The sequence below is a fragment of the Macrobrachium rosenbergii genome, chromosome 3 (assembly GCF_040412425.1).
Source record: "Macrobrachium rosenbergii isolate ZJJX-2024 chromosome 3, ASM4041242v1, whole genome shotgun sequence".
In the NCBI taxonomy this organism is placed as follows: Eukaryota; Metazoa; Arthropoda; class Malacostraca; order Decapoda; family Palaemonidae; genus Macrobrachium; species Macrobrachium rosenbergii.
Window position 1 is genome coordinate 48,177,530 of NC_089743.1, and position 22,500 is coordinate 48,200,029.

At 35.1% G+C, this 22,500-nt stretch overlaps 1 protein-coding gene across 4 annotated transcripts in view; it reads left to right on the forward strand.

The window, feature by feature from the left end:
• The first annotated feature begins 400 nt into the window (after positions 1–400).
• The window catches only part of LOC136855390 (EF-hand domain-containing protein 1-like), a 23,445-nt gene continuing 1,345 nt past the window's right edge, over positions 401–22,500 (forward strand). The window contains exons 1-14 of one of the 4 annotated variants that reach the window (XM_067132334.1): positions 401–550; positions 9,429–9,826; positions 9,974–10,325; positions 10,711–10,853; positions 11,884–11,993; positions 12,324–12,414; positions 13,206–13,334; positions 13,790–13,942; positions 15,713–15,879; positions 16,726–16,913; positions 17,565–17,661; positions 18,568–18,667; positions 19,872–19,964; positions 20,300–20,407. In XM_067132334.1, the coding sequence (XP_066988435.1) occupies positions 10,806–10,853; positions 11,884–11,993; positions 12,324–12,414; positions 13,206–13,334; positions 13,790–13,942; positions 15,713–15,879; positions 16,726–16,913; positions 17,565–17,661; positions 18,568–18,667; positions 19,872–19,964; positions 20,300–20,407 (1,284 nt within the window). In that variant the 5' untranslated portion in view covers positions 401–550; positions 9,429–9,826; positions 9,974–10,325; positions 10,711–10,805. The remainder of the gene's footprint in view (positions 551–9,428; positions 9,827–9,973; positions 10,326–10,710; positions 10,854–11,883; positions 11,994–12,323; positions 12,415–13,205; positions 13,335–13,789; positions 13,943–15,712; positions 15,880–16,725; positions 16,914–17,564; positions 17,662–18,567; positions 18,668–19,871; positions 19,965–20,299; positions 20,408–22,500) is intronic. The other 3 variants (XM_067132344.1, XM_067132356.1, XM_067132366.1) reach the window with 3 other exon arrangements.

The window sequence follows — 22,500 nt, forward strand, 5'->3', positions numbered from 1 at the left end:
CCTTGAGATTGCCGGGGAGGCAATTAAACTAGAGCTAAAGCAAAAGAAATAAGAGTAGCAATTAGAGTCATCTCTTGAAATGAGAATAGTAATTAGAGTCAGGTCTTGAAACGGGGCTGTAGTGACTGGTTACAGCTCTGTCAGCGCTGTTTTCTTGTCTTTCAAGCAACAAGTTTTAGTTATTTCTTGTGTCTTGTGAAGACTCCCCCCCCCACAGAAAATAACGTAAAAGTTGAGCTCCCATAATGTGTCCAAAAAAAATTCTTTCTTTCTCTCCCTTCTTCCTATAGCAAACACTTCTAATGAACACTAATGACTTGGCGTCCTCTGTTGCCATGACAACGTCCACATAGTTAAACGTTGACGGCCGAATGAGCGTCGCGGTTACCATGGCAACACCAACTAAACGTTGTTACCGTTTGAGGGGAGGGCCCCTTGCGAAGCATTTCCCCCAAAATGTAGTCGCGACCAGACGGAAGGAGTGGAAGGGACGCCGTTGGGATTCTATTCATTTTATGAGTGGGTTTGAAATCCACTCTTCAATCCGCAGGTAAGGGAATGTTGTATTAAAGTTGGTCATCATCTTGCGGTATTGAGATTCAGAAACAAGTGATGTTTCGAGTGCGCCTTTCGCCCGTCTTTTGTTTTCCTAACCCTTGAAGCTATATTTTATGACATAAAGACGCACGTACGCAAGAGAGCACACGTATAAATCTAAAAACTTGCTCCTTATATTCAGAGTGTTGCATTACAGAGTATTACGTTCACAGTATTTTAACAAAACCAGGAGTAGCTTTCCTTTTGTTATTTAATCCACACACACGCATACATATATACATATATACATACATACATACATATATATACATTATATATATATATATATATATATATATATATATATATATATATATACTGTATATATGTGTATGTATATATATATATATATATATATATATATATATATATATATATATATATATATATATATTCTTATATTTTTCGATTACAGGATTATACTATTTTCCTGAGGAAGTAATGGCTGGTATTTAAATGGAGTGAATATTTCTTGAAAACATAAGAATTATTTATCAAAATTACATAGAGCTAGAAATATATTGCCTACAATGATGAATAAAATCGTTCCGTACCAGTATACATTAACTAATTAATCAGTCGTTAGAATCACAGAAATGGACATAATTTTTGTTATAATATCATAACTCTCATCATTAATCATATTTTTCGGAAAACTGTTTCAGTCATACATTTTTGCCTTTTACTGTTTCTTGTATAAATGTGATATATACTGTACATATGCAAGTAATATATGGTCCTCCAAATTATTAACTAGACAGGTTTTCTCTTCTTTAAAGACATAAGATATCATGAACATAATCTGTATAGTTTTTAAATTACCAATACTTTATATATATATATATATATATATATATATATATATATGTGTATGTGTGTGTATATATATATGTGTATGTGTATATATATATATATATGCATGTATGCAAGTATAATTTGTGCTGATACAAAAATGGTCGTGCGGAAAATCATTTTTGTAGTCTTACGAGAAGATCAGCGTGGATCTTTCGACAGCATATCCCATGAGAAGAATCTATGTTTAAGGAATATCTGACGTCATTGCTACTTTGCCTTCACTAAAGATAGGAATAAGTGAGTAAATTTGTGATTCAGAATATGTGAATCTGAAAGATGTAAGAAAGAATATATTCTATTGTCGAAGTTACCGCTGCTGAATAGATTTTTGTGAAAGATGCTGCTCGTTTTCAGTACCGTGTAGTCGACGAGGGTAAGGGAGTTACCCACTGCTAAAAAGCACGTTGCAGTGATCGTAATTAAAGGCCTCTTTTAATCTGGGTAATTGGCCATTGCCCACGGCTGCGTGTCTTGACTACATACGGGAAGGAACGCGGATATAATTTAGTATTCCTGCAGTACTGATCTTGGTACACCTGAAAGCTATAGTGTTGGGTCTTCCTTCATAGATTAATACTATCTCAGATTCCTTACGTGAGAGTTAATCTTTCATTTAAGATTTCTTTCACAGGTGAAACCTTGATATTTCCTTTTGATTTAGAAACGTAGTAGTTATGACCTCAAACTTTTTATTATATTTATCGTAACTGAATTCTATACGGTACGGTACTATGTTATTTACAACTTATTTTCATTCTTCTCATCACTTTGACTCAAAAGATTTCGAATATTTGGAAAAAGGAGCTCTGAAATTGGAAAGCCAAGGGAACCATAAATATTGTACGTCAGTCCAGCAAAAACCACTGGGTAGATTGCTGTTAAATTGTTGGTCAGTACAGCTCGAATGTTAATGCATTTTGGTAAACTTCACATATATCACTGAAGGTTTGATATCCCTTCAAAATGTATATAGTCAAAAGCTGTTGAAACGTGAGGTAGGTCTATCCACAAGATTCCTTGATTATCATTACTCTTATTGGGTTATAAAGCTCTTTTATTATGGGTTGACGTATCCAGGTTTATCACGTAGCATTTTCCCTTGTTACTATTAATGTCTCATCGAATAAAAGGAAATGAGGGTCTACAAGACTGGATAAGGATTCCTTGTGTTTACTATTTAACAGACCACGTCATAATTTTAAAAGGTCTTACTATAGCGTTTTAGAAAATAAATATTTTGGCATAGTTCAAGACCCGGGCTACCGCAAGTCACTAGTCGCATAATGGATTGCCTCAAGCATTTGCAATTTTTCTCATTAAAGTTTTCAGCACCGTAAGAATTCGTGGTCGCTCTAGTATATATATATATATATATATATATATATATATATATATATATATATATATATATATATATATATATATATATATATATATATACTGTATATGTATATATATATATATATATATATATATATATATATATATATATATATATATATATATATATATATATATATATATATATATATATATATATATATATATATATATATATATATATATATATATATATACACTGTTGCGTGGGTCCTTTGGCTAATGAGTTTAATTATTATTTACTTTGATTTATATTGCCATGCTTTACCTAAGACCCACGTAATTCTGTCAGTTAAGGCTAAACTTAACTCTAAAGGACAGATAGTGAATAGATCAGGTCGCCAGTTAACACTTGTTAACAAAAATAGAGATTTATTCATAACCACATGAATGAATTCAGCAAACTTACTGGAACACTAGTTTTAACAACACAAGTAAAATAAAATGAAATGGGCTATTTACAGGAGCTAAGAGCAGCTCAGAATATTAGTCCGACTTCGGACAAATTTCAGTGCTACGTAGAATGAACGCTACAGATTTAGGTTCTCAGACGCTGTATAAGGAATTTACTGCAAGGTCGAATTAAGGCTTCTTGATACTAATGATGCAAATTCTTCTCCAAGAAAGAGGATGTTGCTCAGTCCCATGGTGTACACAGTTCGCTAGGTTAGCTAATGCAGTGATCAGTTGCATAAGATTCCTTGATCCGTTGAAATAGCAAATTTCTCCCTGGTTTGAACAAAGGAGGGAAACAAAGGATGCTTGGACGACAGCCCCGTCACGTCCTGACGCTGTGACGGCTGCGTGGAGAGTCCCGACGCTGTGGCATCGTCTTGTTGTTTACTTCAAAACTCCGCCTACCCAGGGCTTGACCTGAAATGACATTAGTCTCGCCAGTACACAGGGTAGAGGAAACTGAGCTGTATGACAGTATCTCTAAGGTCTGTCCTAGCAAAACCTATCCCTGATTTACGGCCCTCTAAGCTAATGTCTCGGCAGTTGGCGTATAGAATTTGAAAACACTTCAAAATCGAAAACACTGCTTCCCACTCGCTACATCCTACATCGTCTGCGTTCTTACTTTAACAAACATAAATTTCTTGTATTCGATTAAAGCAAGGAAGAGAGGTCGAACAGGTAATATTTGTAATATTTATATATATATATATATATGTATATATAGAGTATATATACAGTATATAAATATATACTGTGTGTATATATATATATATATATATATATATATATATATATATATATATATATATATATATATATATATATATATATATATATATACATGTGTGTATGTATGCCAGGTTAATTTGTGCTATAAACAAAATGGTCAGTTGGAAAAGCATTTTGGAGAAGGGTCTATATTTAAGCAATATCTGAACTGTAACAGCTTGTGGGTTCATGCTTCACTTCAAAGTCTGATGTATAGCAATATTTAATCAAAACAAGCTCATATTTATAGTTTTTCTTGGTTATGATTTGTTGATGTGAAAAATTATGAGTATTTTAATAGGCATCAAATGAGAGAGAGAGAGAGAGAGAGATAATAATTCCGTAATTATTTCACATAAAATACGTTTTAGAAGTGTGTTTCTGCACGAACAGTAGATGGGCTTATTAAATCTAAACGTTCGAATCATAAAAAATATAAGAATTAAGTTTGAGATGCTGCTAGGTTCACAAACATCTGTTCTACTTTGTTGCTAGGTTCACAAACATCTGTTCTACTTTGGAATATCCTAGAAAATTGGTCTGAAATTACAGAAAACTCTTCTGGTGCTTTAAAAAAGATAATGCTTTCCTCTCATCAGCAGAGTGTTGTTCCATTAAATCCTTTTGCAAGAGAACGACGAAAGAAGGGAAGTTCCTTTTAAGTTGATAAATCGTGCAAAGTAATGGGTAGAAGACTGACGTGAAAATAAACTCTTGAAACATTTTACATCACGCAACCATCCATTGAGACATCTAGCAGTGCCTTTGTTATATGTGCTCAAAACAGTTACTTTCCTTTACTTAAAAGACTTTACGTTTTAAAATTTAAGTATATTTAGTTATATTTACAAAACATACACACATTTATATATACATATAACATATATTTATATATACATATAACATATATTTATATATACATATATATATATATACATACATATATATACATATATATACATATATATATATATATATATATATATATATATATATATATATATATATATATATGTATATATATATATATATTCTAAGGGAGCAAGATGTATGGTTATTTCCTTGCGGAAAGAGCTCTAGCTGTTTGAAGGCACTTTAAATATACCAAGAATTGAAAATTAATTTTCTCCGGCGAGGAAGCCATACTAGATACATTTTTCATGCCTGGCAAAAAAAAAGATGAAATAGACAGTTTTGTTTTTGTTTTTATCTCTATTGTTAATATTCTTGATGTTGTATTTTCATGAGAATTACAAAAGGAACGGATTAACTCCAGACAGTAACCTGTCATGTTTTATTAGTCTTTGTTTGCCGATTAACGAGTGGGCTTAGGAATGCGTAACTTTGCAATATTGACCTTGTCTGAACGCTTGGATCAATGTCCGTTATTAAAACAGATAAGTAGGTAAGACCCTCACTTCTCATTCTGTTCGTAGAAGCAAAAGAAAACAAGTAAAAATGCGCCAAAGTGTCTTCAGCGCAATCGAGTTTTCTGTGCAGGCATAATCAAGGCCACCGAAAACAGATCCATCTTTTGGTGGTCTCGGTATAATGCTGTATGATCCGCGGCCCATGAAACTTTAAGCACGGCCTGGTGGTGGCCTGTCCTATATCGTTGTCAGAAGCAGGATTATGGCTAATTTTAACTTTAAACAGAAACTGCTGAGAGTAGAGGTTTTGCAATTTGGTATGTTTGAAGATTGGGGGTTGGATGATCAACATACCAATTTGCAGCCCTCTAGCCTCTGTAGTTTTTAAGACATGAGGGCGGACTGAATAAAGTGCGGACGGACAGACAAAACCGGCACATTAGTTTTCTTTTACAGAAAACTAAAAGGGTTCCATTTCTGAAGGTAATAAAAATATACAGAGCTGTCAATTCCTTAACTTAGGTATGTAAAAAGTTACTGACATTTAAACATTCCTTCGTCTTGCTTGTTTATGAACTCATTTGCTCTTAAAGATCATGAGCACGACCACGCAATTAACGGCAACCAGCCCCACCGTGCTCTCTCTCTCTCTCTCTCTCTCTCTCTCTCTCTCTCTCTCTCTCTCTCTCTCTCTTTTATTGATCGAAGCCTTCGATCTAGTAATGTATACCCGCCACTGGTCCTGCAATCTATCCACTAATTGTATGAGGCCTTTCGAATAAATTAACGAAATTATAGTCTCGGGCTGTTGAGATTTAGCTTTAATATTTTTAGTTAAAAGTTTAAGATATTTTTAAATCAATAAGTAAATTACTGTATTTTTTAATGTGCGTTTGAAATGCCATAGCATCCACCTTGATAGAATGTGCATCCGTTTTCCTATATAATTGTTGCCGTTTAGAACATGCTGTTGTATGTTCTTGTTTTCCTCCTGATTGTCTAATATATATATATATATATATATATATATATATATATATATATATATATATATATATATATATATATATATATATATGTGTGTGTATGTATATGTGTGTGTATGTATATGTGTATGTGTGTGTGTTGTGTGTGTGCATATGTCATAAAGATTAATATAATTGTTATAAAATGATAACGGTATTCAGTATACTGGGTATGGCGGATGGTAAGATTTTGATTAGAAAGTGATTCCGATAACTGAGGAATTGCCAGAGAAAGAACAAGTGTATTTTATAAGCAACTGTGGGAGAAGTCGGAGGGGTTGGAAGCTTTTGATATAAATAAAAGATGCGATGCGGAAGGATGTGAAAGGGGAATGTTGTAGTAGGTAATTTGACGATACCTGTCTGAAGTTTATCGATGAAAAGGAAGCTTGAACGAGAATGCTGAGACGAGAGAGTGATGGCTTGAAGTAAGATTGGCTCTCGGACATCAGTGTGTTACGTTTTCTTGCCTGTTTAATCCTTGATTGTATGGATTGAAGAGAGGATCCCAGGAAAGGACGGTTGCGGTTACAAGCTTCTAGGGACCAAGAAAGGAATGTGGAGTAAATAGTTTTTACATGTGTCACGAGTCGGTTGGTGACAGCGAAGATAATCTAAAGTCTGTTGAAAGATTTTGAAAATTTGAAGGAGGAAAAAAGTTAAAGTTGAATCACATGATGGTACATGGAAGTAAATGGAACAGTTGATGGTAGTTTGAAAGAAGTGGTGAATCACATAAGAGGTAAAGCATGAAAGGTAAGATGTCTGCAAACAGTTTGGAAGAGTGTATATGGAAGGACAAGTTGGGATTATAAATGTTTAATGAACAGATTCTCCTTTACTGGAACTGAAGCATATATCTTGAATGCAAGTAAAAGGAAAGACAAAGGATTGGGATTAGTTTCTTACACAGCATGAGTGGGATAAGAAGGCTTGGCAGGATGAGAAGTGCAGAGAGATAATAAAATATGCAGTGGAAAGGCCAGTAATGCCATTGAAGTGGTTTGGTTATGTGGAAAGTGAAGGAAGAATGGTAGATTGTGTAAAAGTGTAGCCTACAGTTAGGAGGTTTTAGTAAAGTGAAGAGGAAGAGTGGAGTAGGAGTTAGATGGATGGGCCCTAATAATTCAAACACGCAAGAGTGTATTGAATATAAAGGTGAGTGGTGCAGTGTATGTGGGAGCTCTGTATAATGATGAACCTTCAGTCGAGGCATATGCAGATGACGCTGTGGTAAAACTAACATGCAGTATATATATATATATATATATATATATATATATATATATATATATATATATATATATATATATATATATATTGTTACGTGGGTCATTTGGCTAATCAAGTTATTTTTTGTAGTATCTTGGATTTATCTAGCCCTTCTTTATGTAAGACCCACTTAATCCTGTCAATCAAGGCTAAAAGTTACCTAAAAAGAAAGACAGATAATAAAATATATAATTATTAGATCAGGTCACCAGTTGAGACTAGAGTTACTGAGTATAGGGATTTATTCTGAACCACCTGAATTAAATCAGCAACATTATTCAAAACAACTAGTTTCAACAAATTAAAATAAAAGTGTGCACTGATTCCTTACAGGAGCTAGCAACAGCTCTGACTTAGCCCCACTCCGGACATAAAATATCTCAACATAAAATATGGATAACGCATTGGCTCAGGGCCTCTTGTGATGCTTCTATAGGGCAAATTACTGCAATTGCGTGAATTGAGGCTTTTGGCACCAAGGATGCTAATTCTTCTCCAAACAAGAGGATGGCAGGGTCCAAGGCATGCACAGTTCTGGAAGAGATGTATCCAGATAACACTCCTGCACTACAGAAACTCTCACTCATCATTAACTAATTGCAGGTGATGAATCTTAGATCAAGAATATTACTTTAACACCATGGAGAATAACTTATGCAATTCCACTAGGCAACAGTAATTGTACTTTACATATTTGACTTCATCAGTGGGATATGGTTTTACTAGGATTTTCTTAGTCAGTGACTGTTTAAGAGAGGAAAACTTGAAACACAAAAAATGAGAGTTGCAGGTGAAGGAAAAGGAAACTGGGAGTAATTGTCAAAATCCGACTTACCGTTGGGAGAGATAATACCGTTGAAATAGCAATCTTTTCCTCCATGTTCAAGAGGACAGAGGCAAAGGGGCTTAAGTGGACTGCCCAGAAAGACGTCTGGCTTCGACGGGCACTACTCTGAGTCTGTTTTGGAGCCTGGGGTAGCTTGGGTCGTGACTGGTCTCGGCTCCTCCCGCAAGTCAACTTGGCTTTGGCATAGGTATCATCTGGAAAACAACAAAGGCTTACCGGTACATAAGGTCATAGAAAATTGAGCTTAAAGTACAGTCTATCTAAGGTTTGTCTTAGCAAAACCTATCCCGTCTTATATCCCTCTGAAACAAAAATTCCTACTCCTTTGACGGTTGGGATCTGTTCAAAACAACTCCTGCTACTTCCCACTCCCTTGTCTCTTGCGAGAGGCATCTGCTCTTCCCAGCTCTAATGTTAGAATTAATTTTATTCCATTTTGAACAGGGCAGAGAGGTCAAACAGCTAATATTTATAATTATATATATATATATATATATATATATATATATATATATATATATATATATATATATATATATATATATATCCTTCTTTTGGTCAGGTTGATAACGGGACCTCGTTCTGATACTCCGGATGCGGGTTCAAATCCTGCTACAGACATCAGATTTTCTTCAATATATATATGTATTGCAACGGCTGGGGCCGTTTTCTTGCAACCTCACCCATTTTTACATTTGCAAAGTAATGGAGAAAGAAATAAAAATTTAATGTCCTTCATTAACTACTAGAACAGAGGTCACAATTCGCCCCTTCATAATCTCTCTCATTCCCCAAAATGGTTAAGCCTAACTCCCTCTCTCTGTTCAGATTGACTGCTAGGACCTAAAATTCCAGGTACCCCTGCATCCAGCCAGACTGGAGGGAGAAGCCCCAAAAGAGAAAGTTGACCTCCCCCACCCTCATTCTGAGGCCACATGAGCTGACTAGCGCCACGTGGAACCCATGCGGTCGACATAAAGGGAACGTGATGAAATTTGACCTCTGCGCCACCTGGATGAGAAGCCAACATAATCACCGGAGGTTATAGTAGACTCTGCAAGAGGAATCACCCTCAGTTCCCCAAGTTCCCTCAGAGAGATCGCTCAGGACCTACTCGAGACAGACGTCCTTGTCTGTCCCTTTGAACACGTGCTGACCCGGGGGTCTCAACTGTATATTTTTATAGTGGCATTATAATTCCTTCCTCCCTCACCAGTGCAATATTGGATGAGGACAACGTCGTCTGGACTAAGGTAATTTTTCCCATTGTGCAATCACCTCAGTAATTTGGGTCGGAACATTCAGTGTTAATGTAAAATATGCATTAGTGTTAAACTGAGTCATTTGGCACCATCTATGCATTCCTCAGTTCCCTTTGTGACCGTCCTGCATATTTGCAGATAGGCCCCGACTGTGGAACCTCTCAGCCGATCCATGTGCAGTTCCCCCCTTCAACTGCGATCTTCCCTGTTACGAAGATATCGTCAGCTTAGAACATTTATCCTGTGTAGGATTCATTATTTAGCAGACCCTTGTTATTACCTGCCCAGTAATTCGTCATTCTTCAGATCTTTGTTGTTATGTAAATATAATTAGTTGAGAGAACCCCTGAGTTTACGTAAATTCCTCACCTGAAGAAGGCCTTAAGCCATCGATTTCATTTGCTTTGTCTACGAGTGGTTCTAATATTGAGTCAGATGTGTAATAAATAAAAGGAACTTCCCTGCATTATCTGTTGCCGCCCAGAGACAAGTAAGTACCCTTAACACTGTAGCAATAATATATATATATATATATATATATATATATATATATATATATATATATATATATATATATATATATTTATATATATATATATATATTATATGTATGTATGTATGTATATGTGTGTGTGTACATATATATATATATATATATATATATATATATATATATATATATATATATATATATATATATATATATATGTATGAGAAAAGAGAGACGATGTCATGTTTTATATAGTAAAGAGGAAAGATACCTTCAAACATTTAATTCCTAGGAGTGGAGTCATTCACTCCCTTTGTCACGTCACATATTTCGCTCACGTACCTAATTCAACTTCCCTTTCCTACCTGTCTTACCTCACCTGCAGTTGAGTCATCGCTGTTATGTCGGTGCCATTGATACCAGCGGCGGTGACATCATCCGTGGTGACGTCATTCCTTGTGAGTCATTTGATTGGTCGACATGGCAGGGTTGCCCCTCCTCCCAGGTTACTCCTTGTATGACCCGACGGTGAGATTATTATTTTTCTTTGTTCATCTCTCCATTGTCTTTCTTTTATTTAAAACGTTTTAACTTCATTTCTGTGCAGATTTTGCACATGACTGCACGTTGCAGAATGTGCTGTTTGTAGGATATGGTATTTAAATCAGTAAACTAGTTTTGGATAGACATAATCGAAGTAATTAGAATTTTTAACTACCAAGAATCTATATGCACATATTTGTTTACATCTTGTAAGTATGTGAACGTAAAATTTGTTTACATCATGTAAGTATATGAACGTAAATTCATATACACAGATTCACACACATCTCACTTTCTATCTCTCTCTCTCTCTCTCTCTCTCTCTCTCTCTCTCTCTCTCTCTCTCTCTCTCTCTCTCTATGTATATATATATATATATATATATATATATATATATATATATATATATATATATATATATATATATATATGTGTGTGTGTGTGTGTGTGTAAATTATATACATATTTACGTATTTTGTGTATGTATATATAAATATCAACAGTCTTTATTATAGTTGAGAGTTCTGCTGTTTTTTCACACCCCCTGGAATTAAAAACCATGAGAAAGTAGGGTGTGAGGCAATCACCGTAATCCCTTTTAAAATATCAAAAGAGGAATCGTACAGGATGTTACTGCTTGATGAGTTTAGTATTATTTAAATATATGTCGTTATTTATGAATCGTGGTTAGCGCAGTAATGCATCCTTATATATGTAGAAAATATAATGTGCTTAGAAAGGCGTGATTTAAAACATTGACTACTCAAACTTTTTCCAGAGGCTTAATTGTAAAGGGGAGTAATCTTTGTAACGGCTCCCTGTTTTTTTTTCTAATATCTTGTGCTCATATTGGAGTGTCTTCAACTTTTAATTTTTTGCACTTCCGAATTTTCTTCAGTTTTTTTTTTCAGTTCTTCATTTACTTCTCTTCTAAGTTTTGAAATAGAATGTTTGCGTAGATATAGTCTTAGTACTTCTAAATGATCTTCATGTCTGAAATGGCATCTCTACACAGGCTCTGCAGAAGCCCATCCGCCAGAGTCTGGGATGGAAAAAAGGTGTGCCTCTGGTCCAGGCTTCCCACGTGTCGCTCTTGTCAGAAGAAGACCACGATGATCTTATCAGGTTTGTCGCTGCTGCTTTGTCTTAAAATGGGAGAGAGAGAGAGAGATTTATTTTCATATGCCTATGTTGGAAGGCTGACCGAAAATCCTCAGTGCGATAGAAAGCAAAATGCCTAATCAAATCGATTCATCTTTTGTCTAGAGTAGATAATATGTATGTTCATCTAAGCTTGCTTGCCGTCTCCAGTTATATCTGGCATGTGTACTATACTTTTGCATATAGACTATAAGTTTTCTCAGTTACCTTGTCCAGTCAATAAATAGTCTCGTCTATGCGTCACGCATGTAATTTACATACTGAATCAGTCAATTGTTTCTCTTGCCTCTACAGACAGGAGAGGAAACTCCAGTTTGCGGATAAGGGGCGCCGTTCTAGAACACCGCCAAAGTTCCTACCCGAGTGGGCGGTGCTAGAGAAGAAGGTAAATTAAACGGAAGTCTCTTTGTTCCATACCCTACTCATGCGCTTTCATTACGGGCTGCTCATACGAGCAAGAGCCACTGCCCAGAGAGTACCGTCTTTCCATCGACTTGAATGGCAACAAGTGAGACTAGCCCATATTTTCGGCTTCAGTCATTTTTTCTCGCTAAAGAGCTCGTATGCTATCCCACCCATCGCTGTTACTGTAATCATATTTGTTCTTAGTGATTGTTAATCCTTGTATTTATAAACTTTTTTGTTCCAACTTCACTATTGCACACATACATAGTTTGAGCCTGTTTCACAGTAAATGTAAACCCTCTGGTTATCTATTGTAAAGTGTTGTAAAGTCGTTCATTGTAATAGACTCAATTCACATAGCTGTAAATTACGTAAATGATAATTAATTGCATTACCCTGATGAACAGACCTTGTACGGGGGTAGTGCCATCAGTGCACCTCATGTGGTGCACTGTAGGTAACGTCCTTTCGGCCCCTAGCTGCAGCCCATTTCGTTCCTTTTACTGTACTACCGTTCATATTGTCTTTCTTCCATCTTCCTTTCCACCCTCTCCTAACAGTTGATTCATATTGCAACTGCGAGATTTTCCTCCTGTTACACCTTTAAACCCTTGTTTATTTTCAGTTTTTCCTCCAGTTCTGAACGACCTCGTAGATTCCAGCGCTTGGCCTTTGGCCTAATTTGTATATTCCAGTTCCAATGGGTAAATTGAGAAAGAGCCCTTAAAACAACACCGTGGTATCTCGGTCATTGTAACATTTTTTCCTCAGGTTCTTCGATTCAGTGGATACTTCGCAGAGCACATCGAGGGCGGTCCACAGGTGTATCGAATTCGTCCCGTTGTCATCTGTTATTACCTACTCGATGACGCCATCATGGTTATAGAGCCTAAAACACCTGTGAGTATCATGACATCTGTATGCTGCCATGCAGTGCATAATTTGCGAAAAGATGGTAATCTGTAGAAGACTCATCTATTGAAAAAGATAAATTACAAAAGAGGACAAACAGAATTTGCTTTTGTTATATTGCCTTCTTTTTAAAAGCTCACTAACTCTTGCTTCATATTGAATCATCTTACATTACAAGTAACCAGGTTTGTATACAGCCCAAAACCTATGTATACTCGCCTTCATATAGTGTATGTACACGACTTGTATACTATACAAAGCCAGAGTGTAATCGTCTTCATTCGGTGTATACATTAGCTTTTGAAACCCGGCAACACAGAAAGACAAAAAAAAAAAAAAAAAGAGCACACAGAACATAAAAACCCATAAGACAGTTGCAAAAAAAATAGATATAACTAAATATGATAGAAATATACACTAAAAGATATAATCTTCATTTTCAGAACTCCGGACTAGAGCAGGGCCGGTTGCTGAGCCGCCAGAGAGTGCCACATCCGGATGGCGGCTTTTGGCACTGGACACAACTTAATCTAGGCATGACTCTGTCCCTCTACGGCAGGAAATTCGTCATATGCGACTGTGACCCTTTTACGAAGGTGTATCTAAATGTCGATTGTTAATATATATATATATATATATATATATATATATATATATATATATATATATATATATTAATATATATATATATATATATATATATATATATATATATATATATATATATATATATATATATATATATATATATATATATATTATATATATAATATATATATATATATATATATATATATATATATATATATATATATATATATATATATATATATATATATATATATATATATATATATATATTTATATATGTATATATATATATATAATATATATATATATATATATATATATATATATATATATATATATTTATATATGTATATATATATATATATATATATATATATATATATATATATATATATATATATATATATATATATATATATATATATATATATATATATATATATATATATATATATGTGTGTGTGTGTGTGTGTGTGTGTGTGTGTGTGTGTGTGTGTGTGTGTGTGTGTGAAAACTGTTAAAACAAAGGTACAAGAAGAACATGATAAAAACTTACTGTGATGAACTCAGAAATTTATCAGAGCATTCAGTTAAAGAATATGTATATGATAATTAAAGTCCATCATAGTGTGATTCATCAATCTGCTGGTTATGGTTTGACTTACATTCAGTACTTGTCATATACAGTATAAAATATCTGATCAGATTTTAATTATATATCGCCACACGTACGGTAACCAAATCTTCAGGGGACAAGTCCAATTTTGATTCATTTTCAAAATTATGACTTTCCTAATTGGGAACTATCTTCTTAATAGCGATACAAAGTACAAATTCACAGCCACATGACTTACATAGGTGTTGATTAAGAATCTATTAGTTTAAAGATTTTCTCGTATCCCCTCTATTACAAATGAAGAATTTCATCATTTTCCCTTGTAAGTAAGTATACCTTAGTTTAACCAGACCACTGAGCTGATTAACAGCTCTCCTAGGGCTGGCCCGAAGGAATAGATCTATTTTACGTGGCTAAGAACCAATTGGTTACCTAGCAACGGGACCTACAGCTTATTGTGGAATCCGAACCACTTTATAATGAGAAATTAATTTCTATCACCAGAAATAAATTTTCCTTATTCTTCATTGGCTGGTCGGAGATTCGAACGTGGGGCTAGCTAGCTGAGAACGGAACCCACCTACCAATGAGGAACTATTTTCCCCTGTACTTCCGTATTTATATCCATGGTCTAGGAAACTTTCAGAGAAAAAATTGTCGACTTTGCCATAATTGCAACAGAAACTTGTGTTCATGGCAGCTGTGGGCTCATGGAGTTTGGCGTTTCGTTGCCCTTGCTTGCGATGATTTCACTCTGAGTTTTATTGCCATTGAAACTTATCCTCTTCTAGTGTTCCGGTACTTGTGCTTCGTCTTCCACTCCAGGGAGAAACCTAAGTATTGTTCCCTTTACACTCCCATATGTATTTTATGGTGGATTATGGCAACTTATGGACTTTAAATATCTTCGCAGGGACACGTATATGTATTTTATGGTGGATTATGGCAACTTATGAACTGTAAATATCCTTGCAAGAACACGTATATGTATTTTATGGTGGATTATGGCAATTGATGGACTTTAAATATCTTTGCCAGAACACGTACATGTATTTTATGGTGGATTATGGCAACTTATGGACTGTAAATATCCTTGCAAGAATACGTACATGTATTTTATGGTGGATTATGGCAACTTATGGACTGTATGTCTTTGCAGGAATATCTTGTAAGTGAGGGAACGGAGCTGAAGAACCCTCTCCCAATACCACAGGACCCTTACAACCTTCTCAGGAGATCGAGAGCTGAATCCCCTTCCAGGGGCTCAGATTTGAGACCCAGATCTGCTCCTTTGGCCCCCCCGAGTCTTCGAGGCGTTGTTCTCAAGTAAGATTCAGGCTTTCAGTCCATAGTTCCTTATTTTTTTGTTTGAATTTGCTCCATTGTATCTGCCCCAAGTGATATTACTTATATCTGTATATAAGTACATTTTTTGTCTCCATATTTCTCCATGCAAGTAATTTCTTTATACCTCCTTATGTCTCCATATAAGTAATTTACTTATATCTCAGTACAAGTGAGCCGTTTGTAAGTAAAACGTTACTAATTTATCCAACTGATTTTCGATAAGCTGGTTAAACTGAGGGGGGGCGGTTTAATTCATTGGGAAAGTAAAGCAAATAAAAAAAAAATATCGCTTCTACAATTGGAGACACCAATCCAGTTCATTCACTAAGCATGAGTATTATCTTCCGCCTAATTAGGTCCTCATGATGTACATGATTAGTGTAACACCTTTGAAGCATTTGGTGGCTGAAAAAAGCCTAAATCAAATTTTAATAATAATTCTGAAAAAGAGGGGAACATTGAATTTGACGACTCTAACTATAAATACTTTGGCTTACAGAACCCCTAAAAATATGTATGTGTATATATATAGTATATATTATATATATATATATATATATATATATATATATATATATATATATATATATATATATATATATATATTTTTTTTTTTTTTTTTTTTATTGCTTATGTGTGTGTGCGTGTTACAGACACACTGTGGGTACATGGTTTCATGCCAAAACCTTGTTACATTCAAGCAGCATGTGTTAATGTTCACTGTAAAATTAGACAGTGAAACAAAAAGCCGTATACCATATCTGAGTAACACTACAGTACTTCAACTATCAGTTTCATTTTTGCCATTTCTTCCCTCTCTTGAAGATTTGACACTTTAGTGGAAGGCGTCGACTGCGGACAGCCAGCAGTGAGCCCAGCAGTCTTACTTTATAGACCTGAGGACCTGACAGTCGAGCTTCGCCAGCCGTCGTACTTCGACCACACGGAAATTAAGAAGTTCAGTCCGGTGATCCTCCGAGCGGTGAAGGTGCCACTCAGTGATACAAGGAAGAGTAAGTGGAGGGGCGGTTTTATTCCTGTTCTTATTAGATTAAAGGAATCTGCAGTGATATTTGGGTGGATGTGTTCTGCAGGTCTCCAGGATTTTTCTCATTTTTTTTTTTACTTGTACGCCATATTACAGTTAGAATTGTTATGTATTTTACGAGTAAAGTCCAGATAGCTTAGAATTTTGCCAGAGAATATCCGTAAAGTCACTATATATATATATATATATATATATATATATATATATAGAATATTTATATAGAGAATATATATATTTTTTTACATATACACATATATATATATATATACATATATATTTATATATATATATTTATATATATATACATATATATATATATATATACATGTACATATATATACATATACATATATATATATATATATATATATATATATATATATATATATATATATATTATATCTTGCTTGCCTATTTATATCATCCAGAACAGATTACTTTATGCCGTGGGGCAAAAGAAACAAATCAGGACGGATACGAAGAAAAATTGCGACTTCACTCCAATTTTAGAGCAAAGAATAAACTACTTCATTGTGACATAATCATGTTTAGCCATTAGAATACCTGCATAATTTGCCTTATTTGCTCATTGCCCCCCCACCCCTGTTTTCGGCAGGTGGTTTTGTCGACATAGGAGAAGAAAGTGAAGTGGGAGACTGGATTATGCCTCGCCATTTAATTCCTCCAGCAAACGTAAATATCTTTGGAAGGAGGTTGGTAGCAGAAAGCTTTTGTTTCCTGATTTAACAGGAGCATTCTAAAACGAAATTGGGTTTACTGTGGTCCAAATTCCATGATGTACATGTTTATATTCGAACACTTCATGTTCACAGGAATGAATTTGACCATAGGTTCGGAATCTCTATGTTCATGAAGGCACATTTCATTTTCTACATCTCAGGCTGTAATTCCTATGGGCACTCTGGTTTATTCAAATTCAAGATGGCCTGATCATTGTTTATAAAAAAAAAAAAAAGGTTTGTAGTACTACAGTAAGTCCTTGCTTAACAATAAGTTAAATCTTTGTTGTATTTGATGTTCCTATTTTTTTTAGTTATCATCATTCATAATAACTAACAGTGTTTCCATATGTATACATACTTGAATGCTTTTATGAATGCTTTGTCTTTGTCATTCTCGTAACGCGACAAATAATTAAGCTACATAATTAGTGTGGGCGTAAGTTTTTATCATTTTAAATTTGGTAATGTGTACAATTATATAATGTTTCGTGCAACATTCGTCAGTACCGTAAGAGGTGTCTTAACATTTTAATGAATGTTCGAACCTTTCCACATAAAATCTGCCCAATTTTGAACGTAACAATAACATGTTTTTGTGTGGAGTAGTTTTGATGTAGATCTAGAAATTTATCCATCATCATCATTATCATTATCCTCTATTATATCATTCATCCTTTGCCCAAACTTCCATCTGATGCAGATCTTCACATATGCCTTTTCTCCGTGGCGTATTGGGTAGTATTTCCACACAGTTATCCCCAGTCAGAAATCATTTGACTATCTTATATCTCGAATTAATCGTAAAGTATCGCTAATGAATATGAAATTTATGACATTTTTTCTTCATTCATTCGTTCATTTTTTCGTTCATTTCAGGGTCATGGTTGTTGGCTGCGATGATTACACGAGCCAGTTCCTCAAAGACTTTTATGGCGTGGAACATTCCCCTCCCATGAAGAATGTTGAAACGAGAAAGGTAAGATCACTAGAAAAATGAGAAAGGAGTATTATAGTATCATTGTGTTCTTTATTTTAGCCAGTATTTTTCCATCATGAAGTTATGGCTTCAAGAGTTTGTTTTCGTTGTCTTGGAGCTTTTGGTGATCTCATTTTGGGTAACTATTCATCAACATCACCTGTGGAATTTGCTTAAAGGAAATTTGGATCACAGACAACATATTAATATAATTGCTTGCAGTTTAAAACAAGTAAAAAATGCGCCGAACTTTCTTCGGCGCAATCTAGTTTTCTGTACAGCTGCCGCTACAGCGTATGATCAAGACCACCGAAAATAGATCTATCTGTCGGTGGTCTCAGTACAATGCTGTATGAGCCGCGGCCCATGAAACTTTAACCACGTCCTGGTGGTGGCCTAGCCTATATCGTTGCCAGAGGCACGATTATGGCTAACTTTAACCTCAAATAAAATCAAAACTACTGAGGCTAGAGGACTGCAATTTGGTATGTTTGATGATTGGAGGGTGGATGATCAACATACCAATTCGCAACCCTCTAGCCTGAGTAGTTTTTAAGATCTGAGGGCGAACAGAATAAAGTGAGGACTGACAGACAAAGCCGGCTCATATATTTCATAATGGCTAAAAATCATGAGTTGATCGTAAATACAAACTCATTTACTGGTCTCATTGAAACATTTTCAATTGGTAATATCACCTACCAGTAAAAGATAAATCGTAAAATCATAGTATAGACGCAGGAAAGGAATACTCAGTGCAAATTCAGTACCACGTGACATACTTAGCTATGATTAATACTGTACAAGTTTAAAGAATTTTCTGTTTCCTTCCATTACAATATTCAGAATTTTCCAGCCTTCCCTTTTTCTTCCTTATGTATATCCGTAGTCTTCGGAACTGGCAATGTATTTCTAACTGATACTTGAGGTATTTTGATTATGAAATCTATTATTACGTTAATTTTTACTATACGTTATGGCACTCACAAATCGTACTTAATAAGCATTGCTTATAAGTTGTACATTTGTCTTTCATGCTTATTTAAATCCTTTTTTTATTCCTGCACAAGTACAAACTTTCGTTCTTTACATAGGGATTTAGCTTGCGAGCTGGAGCTTCAGGTTTGTATGTTATGAAAAATACGAATCACTTTCAGAATTTGTTATTTTACAGTTCATCTAAGATTTCTTTTCTCTCTTACAGCCGGATGAGTCTGGTTCAAGTGGCAAAACTCAGTCGGACATCGTACCACGACCCAAGATCAGGCGGGGCCTCCTCAATGCCAAAGATGCTGCCGTAAGTTCAAATGCGTAAATCGCTGTAATTTACACTGAAATAAAATTATAATCCACAGCGATCTAGCATTTAGGACCCTCTTGTTCCTCAGACTCTCCTTCCTCAGGATTACCTTTTCCTGGTGAATATTGTGGTAGTAGCAAAAAAAATAATTTATGGTACATTTAACTAAGTTTTATCATTTTTGCAATGTTGCTCTTTACATCACGCAGGTATGGTTTTTGTAAAAGAAACGAATATGTACTTACGAAAACTTAAACCTATAAAAGAAACTTTTAAAGACATTTTGAAATTGTCATAAAGCTAATATAGTTTTTGTTTTCTTCCCATAATAGATCCTTCGCTTCTCAGCAAAGCTGGATTCGCCAGATGGAGAGGAGAATGATCGGAGTTTCATAGTTACTTACCACCTCATTGATGATACGTTTGAGATAACGGAACTAGTAAGTCTTTCCTTTTTACATTTTCTTTAGAATTAAATGGTTTTCCCCAAGAGTATTAGCTCCAGAGAATAAAAACACACGCCATTGACGCAGTCATAGTTTACCTAATTTTTGGAACATGAATGAACCCCCATCCAGAAAAGGAGTTCATCAGCAGCTGATTAACCCCCCCCCCTACACAGCCCTGTCAGTGCACCTCATGCGGTGCACTGTAGGTATTACTTGAGTGTCTTTGCTGCATCCCTTCGACTCCTAGCAGTAGCCCCTTTCATCCCTTTTGTTGTAACTCCGTTCATATTCTTTTTCTTCCATCTTACTTCCCACCCTCTCCTAACAACTGCGAGTTTTCCTCCTGCTACACCTTTCAGAACTTTTTACTATTAATTTCCCTTTCAGTACTGAATGACCTCATAGGTCGCAGCGCTTGGCCTTTGGCCTAAATTTTATATTCCATTTATATTCCGTACACACACACACACACACACACACACACACACACACACACACACACACACACACACACACACTGAACCATTCACCTCTATGTGCTCACGCTCTCACTCCTCCTAAACTTGAAGACCCTTCCTTTTCAATGCCTTTTTCACACCATCTATCAAGTTCTCGACAGATCTGCCACTCTTCCTCCCCACTAACCTGTCGTCTTCCATTCTTTCTAAGTGACCAGCATTGATGTGCTGTTGATGAGCCTTCTGGCTAGGTATATGAATTGGCCAGGGCTTTGAAAGTTTTTGCTTAGGATTCATATTTTATTCGGCAGTTGGCAATTAAAGGATAATCATAAGAGTTACTAATTTTCTTTTGGACCACTGACCACTAGGGAAAACATAATTGTATACTATATGTGTATATTTTTTCCACTCTGTCTGTTTGTACTGCCCATGTAGGGATTAAGGGAAATGAAGAGGCAGATAAAGCAGCTAAAGAAGTGGTCCACATGACAAGAGCAAATGTAAACATCCCAATTAGTGACTATACAAGATATATAAAAACACTCATTGTAAGTAAATCGCAAAATATATGGAACGAAGAACCTTAAGATAAAAAATAAAAAGAGATAAAATCCAGTGTCGGAAAATGGAGTTCATCATGTCAGAGAGAGAGACACACACAAGTAATTCTGACGTGTCTTCGAATAGGCCATACTCGTTTGACACATGGACACTTAATGAACAGTCCATGTGGCCCTCCTCTCAAATGCCCAGATTGCAATGTGTTGATAACAGTTAAGCATGTACTGTGTGAATGTCCAAAATATAACCTGCAGCGATTATCAAGTTTAGGAAATAGACCAATAAAAGAAATTTTGTAGGAATCTTCAACATTTTCAGTAGTACCCATTTTAATGTTCTTGAGAAGCTGTGAGTTAATTGATAAAATATAAAAAATCAATCAATCAGTATAATGAATTTTAAAACAAGTAAATTTTATGATTTTACTTAATTTATTTTTAATTTTAATATACCTTTTTAGTGAGTATATATGGAAACATGAGTATAACTGTATTTGTTGTGTGAGTGTGTTCCAATATGAAAGGGTATACCTTTTTACAGCTTTTAATTTCATTTTCATTTTCATTCATTCATCGTTAACGAGTGACCTATTTGGTCCCAGTGCTAGGCTTCTAGCCTAGACTTGTCATTTCATCCTAATCCTTCGGGCCAGCCCTATGAGAGCTGATAGTCAGCTCAGTGGTCTAGTTAAACTTTTTTAATAATAATAATAATGTACTGTCACCATAGGATATATATAAAGTAAATTTCTGCTACTGATTAGTCCTCGTGATGATATCTTAGAAAACTAAAGACAAAACAGTTAGAATTGGTACCTTGTGTTTCGCTTTTATCTGTGGTACATCTGCATGTATACATCACGCATTATATGTGGTAACTGGCAATTGAATTTGAGAATTTCAAGCAGCAGGATTTAAACTCTTGTCTTCCGAGTTGCTAGCACAAATTTTACTAACTGTACTAAGGGGGAAGATACTTTTTTCCCTCGTTTGGAAGTCAGTGCCACTTATATGCCTACCTGATGCTTTGCTTATAGTTTCCTACCATAATGACAAAGAAAAA